The sequence below is a fragment of the Delphinus delphis genome, chromosome 12 (genome assembly GCF_949987515.2).
Source record: "Delphinus delphis chromosome 12, mDelDel1.2, whole genome shotgun sequence".
In the NCBI taxonomy this organism is placed as follows: domain Eukaryota; kingdom Metazoa; phylum Chordata; class Mammalia; order Artiodactyla; family Delphinidae; genus Delphinus; species Delphinus delphis.
Window position 1 is genome coordinate 54,996,574 of NC_082694.2, and position 17,749 is coordinate 55,014,322.

At 37.3% G+C, this 17,749-nt stretch overlaps 2 protein-coding genes across 5 annotated transcripts in view; both read right to left on the reverse strand.

The window, feature by feature from the left end:
- Positions 1-7,268, reverse strand: part of DYNC2LI1 (dynein cytoplasmic 2 light intermediate chain 1) — a 46,563-nt gene extending 39,295 nt beyond the window's left edge. For 2 of the 3 annotated variants that reach the window (XM_060026713.1, XM_060026712.1), the window contains exons 1-2: positions 7,171-7,268; positions 5,178-5,295 (exon numbers count right to left, since the gene is read on the reverse strand). In XM_060026713.1, the coding sequence (XP_059882696.1) occupies positions 5,178-5,295; positions 7,171-7,178 (126 nt within the window). In that variant the 5' untranslated portion in view covers positions 7,179-7,268. Of the gene's footprint in view, positions 1-5,177; positions 5,296-7,001; positions 7,048-7,170 lie in introns of those variants that run through there. The other variant, XM_060026714.1, reaches the window with a different exon arrangement.
- Positions 7,269-10,534: 3,266 nt separating this feature from the next.
- The window catches only part of PLEKHH2 (pleckstrin homology, MyTH4 and FERM domain containing H2), a 106,898-nt gene continuing 99,683 nt past the window's right edge, over positions 10,535-17,749 (reverse strand). For both annotated transcript variants that reach the window (XM_060026716.1, XM_060026715.1), the window contains 4 exons: positions 17,044-17,173; positions 16,178-16,264; positions 13,967-14,104; positions 10,535-12,699 (listed from right to left, as the gene is read on the reverse strand). In XM_060026716.1, the coding sequence (XP_059882699.1) occupies positions 12,520-12,699; positions 13,967-14,104; positions 16,178-16,264; positions 17,044-17,173 (535 nt within the window). In that variant the 3' untranslated portion in view covers positions 10,535-12,519. The remainder of the gene's footprint in view (positions 12,700-13,966; positions 14,105-16,177; positions 16,265-17,043; positions 17,174-17,749) is intronic.

The following is a 17,749-nucleotide window of genomic DNA, read 5'->3' on the forward strand; positions in this document are numbered from 1 at the left end:
AATAGCTCAATATCAAAAAAACCCAAACAAACCCAATCAAAAAATGGGCAGAAGACCTAAATAGATATTTCACCAAAGAAGACATACAGATTGCCAAAAGCACATAAAAAGATGCTCAACATCAGCAATTATTAGAGAAACGCAAACCAAAACTACAATGAGGTATCACCTCACTCTGGTCAGAATGGCCATCATCAAAAAGTCTACAAACAATAAGTGCTGGAGAGGGTGTGGAGAAAAGGGAACCGTCCTACACCTTGGTGGGAAGATAAATTGGTACAACCACTATGGAGAACAGTATGGAGGTTCCTTAACAAACTAAAATAGAGCTACCATACAGTCTAGCAATCCCACTCCTGGGCATATATCTGGAGAAAACCATAATTTGGAAAGATACATGCAACCTGATGTTCATGCAACACTATTTATGATGTTCATGCCAAGACATGGAAGCAACCTAAATGTCCATCAACAGAGGAATGGATAAAGAAGATGTGGTGTGTATGTGTGTATATATATATATATATATATATATATGTGTGTATATATATATATATATATACACACACACACACAATGGACTATTACTCAGCCATAAAAAAAGAATGAAATAATGCCATTTGCAGCAACATGGATGGACCTGGAGATTATTCAACTAAGTGAAGTAAGTCAGACAAAGACAAATATCATATGCTATCATTTATATGTGGAATCTAAAAAAACGATACAAATGAACTTATTTACAAAACAGAAACAGATTCACAGTTTTCAAAAACAAACTTATTGTTACCAAAGGGGAAAGGTGACAGGAGGGATAAATTAGGAGTTTGGGATTAACATAAACACACTACTATATTTAAAATAGATAATCAACAAGGACCTACTGTATAGCACAGGTACCTCTACTCAATATTCTGTAATAATCTATGTGGGAAAAGAATCTGAAAAAGAATGGATGTATGTATATGTACAACTGAATCACTTCACTGTACACCTGAAACTAACACAACATTGTAAATCAACTATACTCCAATATAAAATAAAAATTTTTAAAAAGAGATGGTCCCAAATGAGCCCCACCTCCTGGTAGTCACACCCATCTGTAGTCCCTCACACACTGCACTGCTCTTTTTGACCAACAGCATATGGCAGAAGTGATGGCATGTCGCTTCCAAAATTAGGTTATAAAAGACTGTAGCCTCTGTCTCAGGTAACCTCTCACTTTTGATCTCTCACTCTGGAGGAAGCAAGCTGCCATGCTGTATGCAGCCTTGTTGAGAGGTCCACATGGCAAAGAACTAAAGTCTCTGGCCAACAGCCAGCAAGAAACTGATGCCTCTTGCCAGCAATCATGTTGAGGAGCCTGGAAACTGATTCTCCAGTTCAGTCGAGGCGAGAAATAACTTTAGTCCCAGATGACATCTTGACTACAACTTTATGAAAATTCTTAAGCAGAACCACCCAACTAAGGTGCTCTCAGAGTCCAGACCCTCAGAAACTGGGTGAGATAATGACTGTTGTTTTAAAAGCTGATAAGTTTTGAGGTAATTTATTATGTAGCAATAGATAACCAATGCATGTAAAAACTAAGGTACATATAAAAACTAGGCAAATAAAAAAGAAGTTTTAAACTTCAGGAAAAAGTTACTTGAGAAAGGAAATATAATCACAGTTTTGCACTTGGCACACCACCAAAAATGATTTAGACACTTATAATAAAATAAACTAACACTGAATATTGATTCAGCCCAACATGATAATAGCATTCAGCCCAACATGATAATAGCAATGATATTACTAGAAGTGGGAGTTTGAGAGAGATGGGGAAGTAAATACTTTTCTACTATTATCAGAAATTCAACAGATAGTGTATAATATTCAAAGTCTGGAAACAGCTCATAAGCACATTATTCAGAAATACAGAAGTAAATTACAGAAGAAACGTAAAAGATATGAAAATTGTGGCTTTGAGGAGAGATTCTGAATGATGTGGAGAGATTTGTTATTTTACTTTATGTACCTTTGGTAATCTTTTTTTTTTTAAGGTAGGTGTACTTTATTTTCATCTTATACATGAGGAAACAGACACAGAGAGATTAAGCAACTTGATCAACATACACAAAGATGTTCATCATAGCATAAATTATAATTGTTGAATAAACACAGAGGAGGGAGTCCAAATATCCAAAAGTAGGCAAACTGTGTTAAATCAATTATGGTACATCATTTGATGGAGGTACTTTAATAATAGTCTATATCAGATTAAGAAGTTTCTTTTCTATTCCTAGTTTGCTAAAAGTAAGTTAGTTGCCCCAGGTGTTGAATTTTATTGACTGCTTTTCTAATCTACTGAGATGACCAAATGATTTTTTTTGATTCTGACAAATTAATGCAGTATTAAAGTATCAAGGAAAGAAGAAAATCATGTCTTTTTTCCAGATTCTTTTCCATTATAGGTTATTATAAGATATTGAGTATAGTTCCCTGTGCTATTCAACAGGTCCTTGGTTATCTATTTTATATATAGTAGCACGTGTATGTTAATCCTAAACTCCTAATTTATCCCCCCTCCTTCCGCTATCCACTTCAGTAACCATAAGTTTTTCTTTTCTTTTTATTTATTTTTTTTTGCGGTACGCGGGCCTCTCACTGTGTGGCCTCTCCCGTTGTGGTGCACGGGCTCCGGAAGCGCAGGCTCAGCGGCCATGGCTCACGGGCCCAGCCGCTCCGCAGCATGTGGGATCTTTCTGGACCGGGTCACGAACCCATGTCCCCTGCATCGGCAGGTGGACTCTCAACCACTGCGCCACCAGGGAAGCCCTGTTTTCGTTTTTCTTTAAAGATTTTTTTGATGTGGACCATTTTTAAAGTCTTTATTGAATTTGTTACAATATTGCTTCTGTTTTATGTTTTGGTTTTTTGGCCGCGAGGCATGTGGGATCTTAGTTCCGGATTAGGGATCGAACCGGCACCCCCTGCCCTGGAAGGAGAAGTCTTAAACACTGGACAGCCAGGGAAGTCTGCACAAGTTTGTTTTCTATGTCTGTGAGTCTATTTCTGTTTTGTAAATAAGTTCATTTATCTTTTGATAGTCTTTAAGTTCTTAAACCACATACATGAATTACTTTAATAAAAGTAATTTAAGATAACAATAAAAACAGACTGTAACAAAAGATCCAGTCTAATAAAATTAAGGACAAAACAACATCATAAATGAAAAAGGCTTGCAGACCCCAAGCTCAAACTTAGTGAGCAGTGTTATGTGATTACTAATATTTTTCTGTACAGTAACAGGAACACGGCATCTGGCAACAGAGAAGCTGGCAGACCTGCTCTAGTTGACAGTAGGTAAGCAAAACCTGAAAAATTCTGTTTTATCCTGAGAATTTCACATTAGAATAATTCCAGTTGAGTTACTAGGATTATGACAGATAGATAATCCATGACGTGTAGAGTCCATGACACGAACAGTGTCTAAACCTTCTACAGTTGTTAAGGAAAACCTCAAAAATTCTGTTCCATCCTGAGAAATACACATTAGAATCACCGCAGATAAGACAATCCATGACTGACTGATATAGAGTCCCTGACACAGAGGCATGGCTGAAAGAAACGTTAAAGCCGAAACAGAAAGACTCAGGGAGACAAGGTGGTTGCCAGAACTATTAGAAGGGTAATTTTTAAATATCTGAAGGTTTAACAAGTAGAAGAGTAAAATTAGACTTACTCTCATACTTTTACAGGTCAGAATTCAAACCAAGGGGTGGATGTTACAATAAAACAGACTGCAATTTTCCAGCAACTAGGCTTTGTAACTAGGATTTTCTAGAAACAAAAACGGAAACAGCCTGCCTTGTAAAAGAGAACACCCCCATTGTTGGAAATATTCAAACCTAGACCATACAACCACTGTTTACAGTGACTAGAACCCTGGGGGAATCTAATTTCTCATTAAAAAAAAAGCACCAGTGCACAATCACACACAATTCTGCAAACATTTCTAGGGAGTTCACAGACCCCAAGAAGTACCTCCATGGATCCCAGAGTAAGAATCCCTATTGCAGAAGAGTAGACTAGGGCTTCCCTGGTGGCACAGTGGTTAAGAATCCCCCTGCCAATGCAGGGGACATGGGTTTGAGCCCTGGTCCAGGAAGATCCCACATGCCGCGGAGCAGTTAAGCCCATGTGCCACATCTACTGAGCCTGTGCTCTAGAGCCCGTGAGCCACAACTACTGAGCCCATACACCACAACTACTGAGCCTGTGCTCTATAGCTCCATGATCCACAACAAGAGAATCCACTGCAGTGGGAAGCCCATGCACTACAACGAGAAGCCCGTGCACCACAACGAAGAGTAGTCCCCACTCACTGCAACCAAAGAAAGCTCGCACACAGCAACAAAGACCCAACGCAGCCAAAAATAAAATAAATAAATTTATTTTAAAAAAAACAGTATATCGCCTTAAAAAAAAAAGAAGAGTAGGGCTTCCCTGGTGGCACAGTGGTTGAGAGTCTGCCTGCCGATGCAGGGGACACGGGTTCATGCCCCAGTCCGGGAAGATCCCACATGCTGCGGAGTGGCTGGGCCCATGAGCCATGGCCGCTGAGCCTGCGCATCCGGAGCCTGTGCTCCGCAACGGGAGAGGCCACAACGGTAAGAGGCCCGCGTACCACCAAAAAAAAAAAAAAAAAAAGAACAGTAGATATCTTCAAGGTTCCTTCTATTTCTGTGACACTAGTTTAAGACAGTGAAAGTTAAACATATTATACTCTATATGGTTCATGTTTTTATTATCTATATGCTTGTTTCAGCTGTACAAGTTACCTATAAATATGACCATCGGAATAGTATCAATATTTATGGTGACTGTGAAAACTGGGAAAAGATAACTCCTCTGGGCTGTCTAGTCAGAAACACATGCCCCTTCCTCTGGGCTGCTGTGGCCCAGGTCAGGACACACCGCTTGACAAGAAGAGAAAGGCTGGGTGTTAGTCCCTACCCACCTGTGAGCAGGGCCCAACCAGATCCAATGTAACCAGCAGGCCGGAGACTGGTCATCTGGTTAAAGGGTTGAAGTACCTAAATTTTTATCAAAGTATTACAATAAATTTTACCACTGGTTGTTAAATCATTATAATACTTGGGAAAAAAAAAAAGTAGGAAAAAATGCATTACCCCGTTTTTACTGCCAATGAAGAAAACAGACTTTTCTCCAGTTTCAACTCCATTGCCTTCACTTCCATTACTTCCCCGTTTTTCCACTTCAGCTCTTGCGATTTCCCAGAGAGTTTCACTATATGAGGCAGAAAACCAAAATTCAGAGAAACAAAAAAGAATCCTTTCAAAAATTTCTTTCCAGTCCAAAGAAAATTTATTTCTGTCAGATTTATAAAATAAATCAACATCATTTGGGGGGGGACAATTTACTGGTAAAACTTCGGAGGATTAGTCATTCTCTTTGTACTAGATTGAAGCAGAAAATGATAAGCAGAGTATTTATTGCCAGGATTTGAGGTTGTCTGATTTGGGGGCTTCCGGGCAAGGCTGAAAGCTGTGTGTGTTAGCGTCTCAGACACACATGAATGTACAATGACTTTTGGAAACGCACAACTTGAAAACCACCAACATCTAGGAAAAGGGGGAATGTGTAAAGCCAGTGTACCACATCATCTTTGCCCCCTGAAAGTTTTTGGCATTGTTTTTTAAATTATATATTTTTTGGCTCAAGATTCCTTTTTTAAAATATAAAAAAGGGGGAAAATCACCTAAAATCACTTTTGAAAATCATCTTTTCATTTACCTCTCTACACACTCATATAATTTTATACAAATAAGATTATATCGTTTTTTTTAAAGTAAAGCCTAAATGAATTATGGAGTATTGAACTAAAAATACATGAGAAAGATTTGATGTGTTACAAGCTCGAATCTACTACTTTCTTCATAGAGTATGCCAACTTGAGCAAATTACCTAACCTCTCTGGATCCTTCATTGCTTTATTAAGTCAACAAGTATTTCTTGAGCGCCTAATATATGAAAGCTGCTGTGCTAGTCCCCAGGCTTACCTGTTTCTTCACCTCTAAAATGCTGATAAAAAAGAATACCAACATCATAGGATTGCCATGACTGTTCAAATGTGATAATTCATTTAGGTTAGGGCCTGGCCTATACATAATCACCTAAAATCAGTGAGTGTTTATAATCATTATTATTCAAGAACCAGGAATGAAAAAAAGGGGTTAGAAAAGAGCAAAACAGGTGTCCCTAAATGTCTGCACTAAAATTCACACATTTATTTCACAGGTGAGCCCCTAAGAACTCAGTCCGGGCCTGTTTGCTCTTCAATTACACACTATTTCTTCATTATTGTGATTATCTTCTTTCCAAGTTCCCAGCAGAAAAGAGAGGAGGTGTTGTAACCAATTAAACCGTGATGGGAAGCTTAAGGTTCATAAACTCAACAGAGGTCACACCGCCCATCCACCATGTGAGAAAAACAGACTTTCCTGCTCTGTGATGGACTCCAGGACTCATCTCTCCCGATGTCCTTATAAGTCGTTTAGAGAAGGTTTAGGTATGACCTTGAGAATAAGCAACTAAAATAGACATCATAGAACTGAAGAGCTAAAATGTATTTGATAGGTGATTAAAATCCCACCCCTGCTGCCCGTTTATATATGACCTTACATTCTTCACAGTGCCTTCACAAGTTAGGCTCATTTATTGTTGTCGTGAACTCCTGCACCCGGAGCCGAGGTCCCTGAGGAAGTGGCTTGTGGTCTGGTTCACCGCCTGAAACTGTTCCTAGAACATTCCCTAACCCTCGAGAAACTCTTATTGAAAAAGTGAATAATTGGAGTTGAATGATCTTTCAAAATCTCTTAACTTTTCCACCTGGGGAACTTTTCTACTTGCTTTCGGCAGAATCCACACTCTCAAGGATAGTGCCTACGGATCCTTGACCAACAAGACAGGAATTGCAAAGAGGACGAACTCACAATTTTCTTCCACCAACGGGTCCCGCGAGGATCTCCTCTCCCCAAATACACCCGCAGCGGCCTCTCCCTCCACCCCTCCCCCATCTCCACCCCTTCCTGGCTGGGCTGGGAAAGAAGGGAGGCTCTCGAGGGGAGCATAAGCCAGGTGCAAGCAGGGTTGCAGGGATACCTGGGCATCGTGGCTCGGCCGCCCCACTGTCGTGGTCTCCGCGTAGGGTCCAGCCTAGAATCAGCGGGACCGCGAGCTCTGCGCGAGGCCGGCTTAGTGCTGGCTCGTGGGTTGCTATGGTAGCGACGTCACCAGTAAAGGTTGCGTATAGAAGAGGGGCATCATGGGAAATGTAGTTTTCGGCGTTCTTTCCGAGCGTCTCAGCTTCATCCGTTAGGGTGGGAGAGAGAGGCGACAAGTGGTAATAAATCTGGGACCTAAAAACTCTGGGCTGGAAGGGTTCTTTTATTTTAAAAGTATTCTACTGAGTACCGACTATTTATATGCCAGGGGTCTCTCTCTCTTCAATTACTTTTCTCTCCCCAATAGCAGTGAATTGAGAATGGAGAACGAAACAATCTCCTGAGCTGTTTTCTAGTGATTTACTAGAGGCAAAGAATATTTACGATTTTAGTATTTTCCAACTCTCTGCTTGTTTGGTTGTTTCAGGTTTTATGCAATAGCACATCATTTATTAATAAGTTAATAAAGCAAATGCATCTCCATAATACTTCATTTACTTTATCTCCAAATCAATAAAAAACATTATTACTATATGACATACACAACTAATTATAATAACCCAAAGGAAGCCAGAGATATAAGCTATTGCAGAGAGGTACAAACAATTTATATTAGAACAAGTGACTAATTATGCCTCAAGGAGTTGGTGAAACATTCATGGCAGTGACAGTATTTGATCTGTTTTGATTGACTGAAGGAGAAACTGTTCCTCTACTGTTCTGCCATTTGGCTTAGTCTCTATGTTGTAATGTTCAAGAATGTGGGCTTTGGAATAAGACAAACTTAGATCGAAGTCGGGACTCAGTCAAACTAGCTAAGTTGCCACATTGCCACAATGGAAAATAAGTCAATTTCTCTGAGCCTTAGTGTCCGATCCTGTAAAGCAGGGGAAAATTATGAGTTTTAAATGAGATAAATACATGTAAAACATAACTTATGTGTGTCTGAAACATTATAAGTGCTTAATACTTGTTATTATGGTGAGGTAAGCTGCTGATCACCAACTTTGAAGAAACAAACACAAGGAAATGAAGCAGATGGTTCATAGGAAATAAAAGGCATTCACTTCAGATAAAATCTTTGGGGACAAAATTCTCCCAACACGTAGGTGCATTTTGGAGACATAGAAGACTACAGTTGCACATAGGAAGGGAAGTAATGGACTTCAATGGAGAAAGGATGGTAGCAAGTGAGGCTGATACATCCATCATTGAATCAGCATTGCCTATAAACTCACAAACTGATGTGGGACAAATTGTAATGAATTGCAATGATTTGGGTTCTGGAACTTTAGAATCCCTTTGCATGTTAGTTGGGAAGCCCTACTGATATGGACAATAATGGCAGCTAACATTTTGCCAGGTGTTTTCTGTGGACTAGGCACAGTACTAGCATTTTAAAGTATAATGATTTGGGTAACTGGGATACGTGGTTCAGGGAGGGAGCCTGGTAACCAGGAAGGTGAAGGTTATCTGCCTGGGCCCTAATCACCAGCACTGATTCAGGAGTGATTCAGTTGATTCACCTTGATCTGATTAAGCAGGTGAGTTCTCTTTTCTACCCTTATGCCTCCTGAGGCTTCATACTTGGACGAAGAAAGTGACTTTCCTGGGTAGATGAAAATTGTTCTCAAGGTAAAATATACAAAGATTTGAGCTCTTCTTCTGAATCAGCCCAAGAAGACTCACAGATTTCAATGGTGGTGATGGAGGAGGAGACAGTTTTATGCTGCTTCCTGGGTGAAACGAACAACAGTGCAAAAGGATAAAGGTGTGTGCAGAGTATATTTGGGGACCTGTGAATAGTTTGGGGTGGAAGCATATAAAGTGCCTGGTGGGGCTAAGGTGGGAGAGCAAACTGGACAGGTAGATTGAGCTACAGTGAAGGATCTTGCAGTCTGGATTTTACTGTGTTGGCGATGAGAAACCAAATAAGATTTCAAATAGAGGTGTGCCATGACTAGACCTAAGTGTCAATGAGATAATTTTCTGCAGCTATGTGAGGGATGCTTTGGAGTTTAGAAGTCCATACGGAGGCTATTAACAATAGCCCAGAAAGTGAGAGTTTTTATATTTTTTCCTTGTTTTCAAAGTTACATGAGCTTATTGTAGAAAAAAATAGTATACAGAAAAAACTAAGAGGGTATAATAAGCAAATACCAGGAGTAACAACTATTAAACATTTTGATGTATTTTATTCCAATCTTTTTTCTCACAGAATTGAGATTTTACTGTAAAGTTTGTTAACATTCTGATTTTAACATGTATTTTCCCATATCAGTTTTTTAAAAACCCATAATAAACATAGCTTTGATGGCTACATAAGGTTCCACTATATAGATTTTTAATAATTTACTTAAGCATTCTCCTAATATGAGTGTTTGAGGTTAAACACCTAACATGAGTTGGGCCAGTCAGAGTCCTTTTCTGGAAATTTTCAAACAAGAATTAGGAGAATCAAATCATTCCTTCTCTGGAGGAAATTGGCATATTTCCTGCTAAATGAAGTACTCTTGTGGCAATAAAATCCCTTTTTTCCTTTAGGAAAAAGAGAATAGGGGGAAATGTGAGAGGAGATGCGGTCCCTGCATGAACCAGTTAGCAGAAAAGCTTCTCCACCTTATTAGTCCTGCTACTCACTTTTGCTTCCTCACTCCCCACATTCCCAAAGCCTTTGCTCCCCTGGAATCAGCCCAGAGACTCTGCAGCGAAGTCCAAATTCCATGACAGCTAGGAGGTGGGTGGATGGGTGAAATGTGTTCTCGGCATCTCAGGACTACTTAAAGCCTTTTTCTAGAGAAATATGGTTATCCATGGTGGTTAATTCTTCAGGATTATACTTCAGTACAATTATGGGTTACAAGTGTTGTTACAGGAACCTGACTACCATGTATTTTTTTCCTATGGAAAAAATGTCCAAACAACCATTGATAAACACATTTTTCAAGCAAATACTTTATAAGTTGTGACTAACTTTTCTTGTAAATTGAGAGTTAAATTCATTTCTAAGCTATGGCAGTATTTGACTTTAAGGACACACACAGAAATCTAGAGCATTCAAAATAAAATTTTAGACACAGTCCAATCAACTTACCTATAAGGAGCTTATTATGAAATCATGGGAGAACCCCATGACTTATACATATTGTATATGTGTCAATATGCATACATACATATGAAACTTACAATTTGCCAAAAACAGCTTCCTTTTATATGGATAAAACAAAGCAACACAGAAGACAAAGCATGAGTGCAAGAGAAGGAGGTAATAACTACCATTTTCACTAGTAGTACACCTCAGCTTTGACAATGAAAACATTAGGTATTTCTTGAAGATTATTCAAAAGATAATGCTTGAAATGGGTTTTGTAAATCATTTATTATGATTGAAAGGGAAGAAAATGATAGGAGACAAATATTACAATTAAACATGTAACATTATTCTCTTGTAACCAATCATAATAACATACTTTGAATTTTTTAAATGGCTATATAAAAGTAATTTCCCAGAAAATAAAATTTTCACATCAGTTACAGAAAATTGATTTCTTTCCATCAAAATATTTTATCTCTGCTCTATCAAAAATAAATGCCAAGTCTAGGGTACTACCATTTAAGCTAAGTCTTCACTACTTGTTTAAATTAGATTTTCGGGGGGCTTACCAGATGGTGAACTAACTATTGCCTGAGAATAAAGTCCTCACACATATGTAACAGCTCTGCCAAGCCTGTGGTTCACCGACTAATGATTATTAAATGGTTTTCTGGGAACTCAGAAACTACTGTATCCCAGCCAAAAGGCTCCTGAGAGTCATCTCAAACTGGTAACCCATTTATTTTCAGAAATTAATTTGCTTACCCAGTGAGTGGTTGTGGTTCAAAAGATTTAGGAGAAATAGTAAATGGCAATCTATTTCTATGGTTTTTTTTTTTTTTACCTTTGTCATTACCAATAAAGCAAAATCTTACTTGATCAGTATACTTCTTGGCTCTGTCCTTTCGAAGGATGCTAACATGGGATGGAGCATTTTTAAAAGGCTTATTGTGAGAACAGTACATTGCCATAGGGAGAAAGCAGCAAAAAAGAAAACATGAAGCCTCTGCCAACAAATTAATTCAGCAGCTAACTTTTTTTTCCCAATTTGTTAAAAAAATACCATACACAGAGTGATAAATATACGTCCAAAATATAAAATATTCTACACATAAATAAAATTAAGTATACTCATGATTACTATTTCAATTAAACATTTTTGCAATATAATTTTCATGTCTTATCACAGTTTCATTTTTATCATGAATAAGTATTTTGACACAAACCGGAATGTACTGACCACTTACGTAACCTAATAAAGTAATACGTTTCTAGACTCTTTCACCTAAAAATTTACCTCCTTTCACAGAAGAGTTACCTTCTCTTTCCTTTTAAAAAATATTTTTGGGAATTTATTTTTAAACTATAATTAAAAAGGACTGTATGAGGAAAAGCTTTAAGAATGGTCTTTGTTTTCATAGATATTATTATTTAACAAAGCAAGGTCAAGATGACCCAGCACTAATGCAATGAAATGTGGGCAATATTCCAGTGAACTTGGGTTATGTTGACAGCCAAAGAATGTCAGGAATCACTGTCTCATTTTAAGTTTTACACTCCAGTGATCTGAAAAAGTGACAGGGTACACCTTCTAAAACCATAGGAGGTTCTGGTTACCTAGCTCCTGTTTTCTCACACAATGATTCATAGGGCCAGAAGACTTACTGCACTTGCTCTAAAATTTACCCTTCAACACCACCCTGAAGCTGTTTCTTAAACTGTATACTCTACTTCTTTCTAAACACCATATCATTAATTAAAAGCACATTTAATTACAGTACTTAATTTTTTGGCAATGAGCATTGCCAAATAATCAACTGGTTTGCCAAATAAGAGTTTGGAAAAACTCCCTTGAATCTCACTTTCTAAAGATTGTTAGAATATTTTTTTAAAAAAGAGAAAAAAGCCTTGATGTGTCTGATGGCAAAGGAGAAGGTGATGGAAAAAAATGACAAATTCTAACCCAGTTAAACTAAGAGAAAATCAGCACGTGGGAAAATCTGTGTTTAGGTCTTATTACTAGCATTCATTTGCATATTTATGAATCAAATGAAAGAGAGTAATCCTCATTATTTTTAAAGAATGGACTACTACTGTGTGTGTGCCATGCTGCCAGGATGTAAATGAACTTATTTGGAGCCGAGGCAGCCATTGGTTAGAGAACAGGGAGTGAATGTTCAGGTCCCTGAGCTTTCAGAGTAAAGTGGGGCCTTTGGTTGGTCTGCTTGACAGAAGAGGCTGGCTTCCCATCACCCTGGCTTGAGGACCCTGGGTCCGAGCTGAGAGCAGCGCTGGAGCAGAGAGGTGGTGAACCACCTTCTGCTGATAGAAGTTGTTCATGTAGCTGGCGATCAAAAGAGTGATTTCAAGAATCTAAAACAAGAAAAATGGAACTGTTATTCTCCTGAGAAGTTCTCATCACTTCCAAAAGAGAGTGAAGGGTTGGCCATGGGTGGTCTCCATCTGCAAGTACCCAGGCTACCAGACTTCCCTTTTAACCAGATCAAGCAGTGCAGTACAGTTGATCCTTGAACAACACAGGGGTTAGGGGCCCCAACACTCTAAGCAGTCAAAAATCCATGCATAACTTTACAGTGCCCCTCTGTAGCCACGGTTCCTCTGTATCTGCAGTTCTACATCCATGGATTCAACCAACCATGGATCGTGTAGTAATGTAGTATTTACTACTGAAAAAAAATCCATGTGTAAGTGGACCCGTGCAGTTCATACCCATGTTGTTCAAGAGTCAACTGTACTTACATGTTCAGCACCATCAAGGCACTGACCTATTTGCCCATTACTTAAACCAGCAGAAAGTGATACTTTAAAAAAAAAAATCAAATTTAGTGGCAACATTAGAAAATGTGACAGTAGTACAATTCTACCAGTTATCCTAAAGCCACATTTGTGAATACATGAATAAGAAATTCAGTGTATTATATCAACTCTTTAAACTAAAGCACTGAGTGTACCATGATCTTCTACACTTACAGACTTCACTTAAGTATAGATTTAATTAAGAAACATATATGTCATTTTTTAAAGTTTCAAATTCTAAAACAGTAGTCTCTTTTAGTTGAGAATTTTAAGACAAAGTCTTCGAAAAATTAAATTCTCATTCTTTTTCCTAAAATCAGAGTTACATGTTAGAATGCAGCCCTTTTATTTACTGCTTTTATTTAGAGACATTAAAACTACATAGTTTGCTAAAAATAGTAAAGAAACAAGTATGCCTTAATTTTAAAACCTCACTCTTCTCAATAATGAGTCTATAAAGTGAATTACTACAAGTACGTAAGGTAATGTACTACAAGTACATAAAGTACCTGACAATAACAACTTATGCCAGGACCACTTATTTTGAACTTTCTGTATACCAGGCACTGGGCTATAAATACTTTACAATTCCTTCATTTTATTCTTAATCCAGGAAAAAAAAAAGATAGCATCATAGCATCATACCATTTTTTAGATGAAGAAACCAAGGTTTAGAAAGATAAGGTAAGCCAGAATTTGGACCTATGGTTGTTTGATTGTAAGTAGAGTCTGTTTTCCCATGAGGAACTTATTCTTTGTACAATATATGTTTTAGTATGAAAAAAACTAGCATAAAAAAGTTAGCATAAAGCCTTCTACTCACCTTGGGTTTTGCCATGGCAAAAAGTAATTTCTCTGTTGGTTTGTCCTTTGAATGTGCATTGTTAATGACTATCATAAAATCATCTTGATAACCTCCAAAGGTCATTAGACTCTTGTACACATAGCTGATTATTAACCTCTTCAAAGAGAAATAAAAGTAAGTATGTTATACAATCTTTATTTTCAAAGAAAGATGAGAGATGATTAATAACATGTATCTTCATTAAAATGATGATGTGGTCAACCACTGCAGATGGAAAATATGTTTTAAAAATTCCATAAAGTTCCAAAAAGCAAAACTTGAACTTGCTGTGCACCAGCAACTATTTACATAGCATTTACACTGTATTTGTCCTTAAGATTTCTATCTGTCTATCTATCTATCTATCTATCTATCTGGTTGAACCATATGAAACTGATTCTTTTTAAGGTTAAAAAAAGGTCAAATATTGGCAAATCCACATAGTTCACCCTGATATATAAACTTTGATATGTGTAAACATAAACAGTATCACGCATACTACTTTTTTTTAACATTCTGCTTCTTTTAACTTAACATGTTATGAACATCCTTCCATGACAACAAATGTACTTGTATAACATTTTAAATGATTTTATAGACATTTATTTGGATTTTATAGACACATAGACATTATTTAACTAATCTCCTATTGAAGAATATTTAAGTTTTTTAATTTGTTACTATCTTAAACAATATTCCAATGAATATTTTGGGACATATTTCATAATACACATAGCCTAATTATTTCTTTGGTTATAAACCTCAACAGCTAAAATTACTATCTCAAAAAAGTAAATCTTTCCAAACTCAAAAAGACTATACCCATTTACATTCCCAGCATTACAGTCTTGCTAACACAGGATATCGTTATTCTTTTGAAGCTCTGCCAATCTGATTGGTGAAAAGTAGAATCTCACTGTATTAAACTGAATTTATTTGTTTGATGGTGAGATTAACATTTAAAAATACATTTATTGAACATTAGTATTTCTTCTGTGAATTGCCTCAGCCCATTTGTCTATTGGTGTGTTCATCATTTCCTTACTGTTTGAAAAAACATCCACATTCATAAAGGATACCAACCCTTCATCATACATGCAGCAAATATTTTTTCCCAATGTGTTACTAAAACAATTTAAATAATATAAGTCAAAGATGTACAGCCTAAAAGGAAAGGAATCTGCGTATCTAATGATCAGCTTGCAAGATTCTGAGCAGACCATCCCAGCAGTGAACACCTCTAGTGCTGCAGGCTGGCAATGTCTACTTCCTGACCTGTATGTCCATCTCCCGGGACCTAGGAACTGGTTTACTTAGCTAAGGTAACTCAATACTTGTGTACTACTTCTGTTGACTTTAAGTCACTGACTTTATAATCTATCTTCAGATTATCTATTCAAGAACTAAAAGGCATTCAGGAAACATAAATGCCTTCAAAAAAGTTTTTCAGCAATTATAAGGAGAAACAGTTAACTATAACACTAAAGGATAACCTCGTTTACGAGAAATTCTCAGTGATCCTGACTATAGCCACAAGTAGGAGAGCCCACTATACCTACCAGGTGAATTTAGCAATCCTTGCCTACCAGGGTAAAAAAAAAAAAAAAAAAAAAAGAACAAAAATTTTAAAAGTACTCTGATACATATAAAATATGATAGAAAATAAAGTAAATTTCAGATAAATAAATGAGTAGATAGAAATCACAGTCTGATTTTATATTTAATCATTTAAAAAGCTCTAAGATACTGTCTACGTACAAATGAACTGGTAATTGATATTATGGGATAGTATAGAAATTGTTATAGAAGGCTTCGTGAAACTGAACTTAAAACTTTGGTAACTGAAGTTTCTACCTAAATGTTATCTTCAACAGTTGCATTTTACACAGGAAGCAATCTTCCGAACACAATAAATGAACAGTCATTTTACAAATACAACCATGATTGCAATTTAGTCATGGTATCTTAATATTTTTCTCATATACAATATATAACCTGTCTAATCTTGATTTAAAAGATTAAATTGTAACCATAGTTATATTTGTAAAATGACTATTCATTATATAGTATTAGGCAGAGTGTTTTCTGTGTGTGAGAAAAGTCAGATAAAGATATCATTACCTTCTGTTTACAGTACACTGAGCAATGGAAATAGTTGACTCAATGCAGAACTTAAGGATTTAATCTTACCATGGAGTTGTATTCTAAGATGCTTAAACCATCCTCATGTATAGCCAGCCACATGAAAGTACTTCCAAGTGATGATGGGGTTATGGGCTATGAAGAGGTGAAAATACACTACATAATAAATGCTAAGCAAAATTACAGAAATAATTTTCAGTGTAAATGCAATGCAGCATTTGCAATAACACAACAACATCTTGTTATTAAAAATCTCACCTGGGGAGCAGGCAGTGTGGTATAATGGAAAGAGGAGTGAATTAGCAGACCTGGGTTTGAGACTCAGATCTGCCATTTATTAACGTGTGCATTTGGACAGGCCTCTTAAGCTAACCCCCAGCAGGTTTCATCTCTCCTTCTTCAGTGTTCCTCCATCACTCTGTTCATGTCACCCTTAACCATATTCTCCACACAGTAGTTGTTTCCAGGCCTATTGCAATACTGGTTGTGAGTTCCTGGAAGTGTGAGTACAACCTATCTGAAACCATGGGCTGATGTATCCCTAGAGCTTAGCTCAATGTTTGGCAAACAGAATTCATAAATACTAAATGAATGAGCAAATGAGTGAGAGAGTAAATGAGTGAATGGATGAATGAATAAAAAGAAGAAAGCAGAGTTCAGCTGTTGTCTTCAGTCTAATGATTAAGCCTACTGAGTGTAAGAAATGATTTACGGTATGGGGAAGTGGAACGGAAGGGAAAAGACAGAGACGCTAATGGCTTTCCTTCCCTTTCCTTAGTGTCCCTTCATGGTTTTCTTTAAATTGTTAGAAATTTCCTTATTTTCTTTTAAAAAGCCAAATGTACTAAACCTGGGGTTACTCAGGTTATCACTTTATATTTTACTGAACTGAATAACCCCCCATTCTTTCTTACTTTTGCAAGAAACAATTTGGCACCAAAGAATGGCCACTTCCTGGCTACTGTCAGATAGATTCGCACACAATCAGCAGCACTGTGTCCCCGGAGGGCCATCCATCTGGTTGACAGTCGCTGGCAAAGCTGCCTAAAAAAAGAAAAGAACAAACACAAAAGAAAAACACATAAATAGTGTATGATCCTCCCAAGATAAAGCTCTCCTTGAGCCGATCCTAAGCACCCCCGGGAGACATACCCACAACCTAGGTGAAGCTGTTGTTTTGTGAGTCCCATCTCACCACTGTCTACCCCTTGTCCTTTTTGTAGCATTCCTTCCACCAAATTCTCGTACGGTTAGTGCTCTCAGTATGTATGACCTAAGTTCCCCGCTCCCCACCCCCTTTAGGTAAAATTTTAAAGTCTGATAAGCTAACATCAAACCGCATAAATTAGTTTAAAAGGGAATAACTTTCATTTTTAAAGAAAAGTACAAGAAGTCAAGACTGAAGAATGAATCCCCAACAGTGGAATTTTAGGTGCTACCACTCCTGGTTTGGAGACATGCTAGCTGCAGGGGAAACCTCTTAAACAAAAGTACAAAGGCAGACACTTATTCTACACAGACAACAGACTGATCTCAAATGTTTCTGTTTTGGAAAAATTCATGGTGAATTGGATTTGCCTCTATTTTTGAATCTACAGCTTTTCTTTATATGGTCTCAAA